Genomic DNA, 4,610 nt, shown 5'->3' on the forward strand with positions numbered 1-4,610 from the left:
CAAGGAGAGGGCGAATCTTAATGATAAACCAGATGTTAAGGTGTCCAGGTCTTTCTTTCATCGAGTGGGACCGTAGTACCTAGATCCTTATCATGTGGCCCTGTTTTGTGATGACAGCTCATGGATTACTTTAGACGATTCTAAATAAAAGTTAAAATAGTATACACAATTTTTTTTATGTTACAAATTAAAATTAGTCACATTTTTTAAAAAAGTTAAAATAATACATAGAAATTATTTGAACCTTTTTAATTCGTATAAAATTAAAATTAGGCATAGTTGAAAAAGAAGAGTTAAAACAATTGCAAAAATTATTTTAATTTTATTTTTATTTTTTAATTTATGTAATCAGTCACATTTAAAAAAAAAAAAAGTTAGAATAACATACAAAACTTATTTTAATTTTTTGTTTAATTTTTTTAAATTTCTAAAAAATTAAATTTGTAATTTTATTTTGCATTTAATTTTTTATGAGTTTGCCAAATTTAAAAGTGTATAGTTTCTAAAAATAATTAGACATTTGTTTTTTTATTATTTGATATGTAATATATAAATTTAATTATTTTATTTTTATTTCATTTTTACAATACTTACTTACTAATTTATATTTTTTAGTTGTATTTCATTATTTTAACAAATATTCTTAAATGATTAGTAAAATATGCATAGTTGTTGTGGTTAATATGTAAAAGGACGGATAAGCATAATTACATCACAATCTAAGATTTAATTAATAATTTGTCATTTTATTTTTAGAACTCAACACTTTTTGTCCCTAAAATTTAATTTCGTTACAATCTAAGGTTCTTCCATTGGAGAGTCAATGATTTGCATCTAGTAAAAAAGAAAGAGATTACATGTAATTCCAAAAATACACTTATGAGTAATAAAATAAGAAAATAAGAAAATACACTAGTTAATCACTCGGTTTTGAAAACTACATTCATACGTCCATGACATTTTAAAAAATCTACTAGTCAGTCCCTCTGTTAATTTTATCATTAAAAATTTTACTATTTGGTCCTCATAGTTTTAAAAAACTTATTAGTTGGTTATTCAAATTATTAAAAAGTTTACTAATTAGACCCTCCGTATCAGGAGTATTTTAGATTTTTTTAAAATACTTAATGACTAAAATTAATGGAAGGACTAACTAGTAGACTTTTTAAAAACTCAAAAACATTTTAATGAATTTTTTAAAATCAAGGAACCAACTAGTGAGTTTCTCCATCTGATAAGATCTAAGTAGTAATTTTTCCTAATAAAAATTCCTTCTACTCTTCATATTCTCATATTTCTTTCACCTACTTTCCATACCCCCTTCATTATTCATGTCTAACACATACCCAAAACTACAAAATTTGTATGTTAAAAACATATTTTGTAGTAATTGAAAAGGAGACGGAGGATCGGCAGTGACACGAGCAACTGACAGCGCAAGCAGCAAGTGACGTGACGTAAGTAGTGAGTAGCAAGCGATGTGAGTGGAAGGAGATGAGAGCAGTGAGCGATGACGTGAGTGGCTATAGATGCAAGCAGAGAGTGATGTGAGTTGTTGGAGATGCGACGAATGAGCGATGCGATGGATGAAGACACGAGCAATGAGCGACGCGAGTTGTTAGATATACGATTAGCGAGCATTGCGAGTAGTCAAAGATGCAAGGAGTGCATGGCGCAAATGGGATGCACATCAAGTGGCAAGAAACGAGAACAGTTAGTGACTCGAGCAGCGGGCAACTAGAGTAGTGAACGACGAACAGCGATCGACAGCGAGCAACATTACAAAAGTAATTTCTATTGAATTTTAATTTTTTATTTTTAATAATTGAAATTTTATATATTTTTATTTTTATTATATTTTTCAAGTTTCATTATTAAATTTATTGAAATTTTTATTTGTTTGTGAAGATTGTGTTTGAGATTTTCTTCCGTAAATTTTAACGGAATTAAACTTCAGGAACTAAAGCGTTGGACGAGAATAATAGAGGGATAAATCTGTTAAATGTGTCATATCTCAGGAACGAAAAAATATTTTTTTCCTCGATTTCTATTATATTTATTGAGTTTGAATCTTGAATTTATTGAAGTTTTTATTTATTTGTAGAGATTGAGTTTGCGATTTTCAATTGTTGCTTTGATTTGTAAATGAGATTTTGTTGATTCGATTATTTGAGGGACGGACCTATAAATTTGCAGGAAATAAATTTTAGGGACTAAAGTATTGGATGCTAAAAAGGGTAATTCGGTCATTTTTCCTATCACTAACGGTATTTTTGACGGAAGGACCTCTAATTTTTATAGAATCACCTCTAACTTCTATGGAATCAAATTTTAGGGACTGAAGTATTGGGTGTTAAAAATAGAGGGACGAATCTGTTAATTATGTTATACCTCACGGATGAAAAAGTTATTTTCTCGTATAATTAATATAATTATTTTTATAATATTTATATTTATTTTATAAGTATAAATAATTTACAGATGTAAATTAAAATTTATTTTATTTTATAAATTTTGTAGTTAACAAAAATTAAAGGGATAATATGGTCCAAACAAAAAATAAAGTCATAACTGATGAGAAAAAAAATTCTAACGTGAGAGCTGATTGAAAAGGCAGCTGATAGGTATCTATCAGCTATCAGCTGCCTTTTCAAATAGTTTACCAAAAACACAAAATAGTTTGTTGAAAACTAATCAGCTATCAGTTATGAAAAAAAAGGTAAACCAAACATCCTCTTAAAAAATATTACTTTGGAGGTGGAAGCAACCATTTAGAACCCTGAATGTAGCCAAGAGAGAGAAAGTTTTTGGCTTGTGCATCCTTTAGCTGCTTGGTGAATTTAACACGTCCTTTAGGATTCGATCCAGGTCCTGAATTCTTATATTCTGCAAAGAAAACCGTGCTGCATCTCAAACAATTCATCTTAATTAGTTCATTACCATTTTTATCTCTCTCAGAGCTTGAAGTAAGAGATAATTTAGTTTACCTGTCCCTGTCAGGTTGCCTATTGTCTGACCATCCAAGAGGATTAACAACAGCACCCATTTCAGTATAAGAGAAGATCACCTGTGGCATCTTCCTCCATGCTCGTCCCAGAAATGATCCCGATCCACTTCCAGTTATTTTGCATTGTACGAATGAGTAACCAAAATTTTCTGATTTTTCCTCCTTTCCTTGTGCTGTGATGAATGTCAAATCCTTATTATCTACTACATTTAGTTGTGATTCCTGCATTTAAAATAAGGTATAATAGTTATATTTTATCTAATATATCACTTTTCAGAAAAAAAAAAACAAAACAATGTTGATATACATATATATATATATATATATATTCTTACCAAATAAAGTGATCTTCCTCTTCCGAAAATAAAATCAACAGTGCCTTCAATGTAACAATTTCTATAAAAGTGGTGTCCTCTATCATCACATAATGTGTCTTGAAATCCAAGAAATTTGCAGTTATAGAAAGCTGCCTTGTCACCATTAATTCTTAATGCAACTGCCTGACCTCCCGGCTTGTTCGATTGGGGTTTTGGTGCAGTATTCTATACCAAAGGAAGAGGTGAATAAATGAATCATAAGACCACAAATCATTAAGCAAAATGAAATGATAATTAAGACATATGTGTGTATATGTGCTTATATGTAAATACCTTACCTGAAAAATAATATTAACCCCCATGAAATAATCAGAATCTACAGTTACAGTACCACTATAATGAGTTCCATATTTACGAGCGGTGCCACCAAATGCCAAGGTCGGCATGGCTTTAGGATCTCCCAGAAATGAAATAAAAGGCTTAGTTTTTTCAATTTCAATCTTCTCGGTGTAGACTCCAGGACCAATTTTTATAATTGCACGTTCTTTGTTTTGTGATGGAATACTTTTAATCGCATCAGTAACGGTCTTGAACTTTCCTTTTCCATCTTTTGAGACCGTAATTATTTTTGATTTGGCCTCAGCAGCTTCAAGAGCAGGATCTAAGGTGCCTTTACGACTTTTCCAAGGCTTAACATTAGTTTGGAACCAATTACTTACTTTAGAATCATCGGCTGGTATTGGTGTTGTATCATCAGAGCTAACGGTGGTTGCAACAACAAGGATGGCAATGAGGACACAATGAGTTGCATCAACGCAGTGCCCTCTTGCCATTTTGTAGTTACTTCCTCCAATTAATTTTTTTTGTTCAGGGCTATTTGATTGATTGTTTGCTTTTTTTCTTTGTTAGAGGATTCTAATTTATAGAATTATAAGATACTTTATATAGAAAATACTTAAAAAAGAGGCTGAGAATAAGAGAGAATTTATTGCATGTCTGTAACTAAAGATAGAAAAAATATTAAGATGTCATTATATTTATTTTATTTTTCATTTTGTTTTGTGATCGTAAAAAAAATCCATTCAATCAAATATATAGAATCCACGTGAAATATAAAAATAATTACAAAATACTATATATTCCTCATTAATGTAAATTTGAATTCAATTAAATTAATATTTAGTTTTTTTTTTTCATTTTATCCTAATTTAGTGTGTTATAAGGTTTTAATGATGTATATATTAAATATTGCTAAATTTTATTAGTATTATAAATTTCTACTTACA

The 4,610-nt window shown here is 29.6% G+C and overlaps 1 protein-coding gene across 1 annotated transcript; it reads right to left on the minus strand.

The window, feature by feature from the left end:
* Positions 1–2,746: 2,746 nt before the first annotated feature.
* Positions 2,747–4,157, minus strand: LOC110608928 (putative pectinesterase 63). Its single transcript, XM_043953202.1, has 4 exons — positions 3,663–4,157; positions 3,343–3,549; positions 2,988–3,229; positions 2,747–2,903 (listed from the first exon to the last, which is right to left on the minus strand). Exons 1-4 carry the CDS (start codon positions 4,155–4,157, stop codon positions 2,747–2,749), a joined length of 1,101 nt encoding a protein of 366 aa, XP_043809137.1.
* Positions 4,158–4,610: the final 453 nt, after the last annotated feature.

The sequence above is a fragment of the Manihot esculenta genome, chromosome 2 (assembly GCF_001659605.2).
Source record: "Manihot esculenta cultivar AM560-2 chromosome 2, M.esculenta_v8, whole genome shotgun sequence".
Lineage (NCBI taxonomy): Eukaryota > Viridiplantae > Streptophyta > Magnoliopsida > Malpighiales > Euphorbiaceae > Manihot > Manihot esculenta.

Bases quoted from the DNA above. Each gene is read 5' to 3' on its own strand.
- LOC110608928 (XM_043953202.1), bottom strand. From the start codon at position 4,157: ATGGCAAGAGGGCACTGCGTTGATGCAACTCATTGTGTCCTCATTGCC. The intron at 3,550-3,662 runs GTAAGGTATTTA...CCTTTGGTATAG, and splicing joins GGGTTAATATTATTTTTCAG to AATACTGCACCAAAACCCCA. The intron at 3,230-3,342 runs GTAAGAATATAT...TTTTAAATGCAG, and splicing joins GAGGAAGATCACTTTATTTG to GAATCACAACTAAATGTAGT.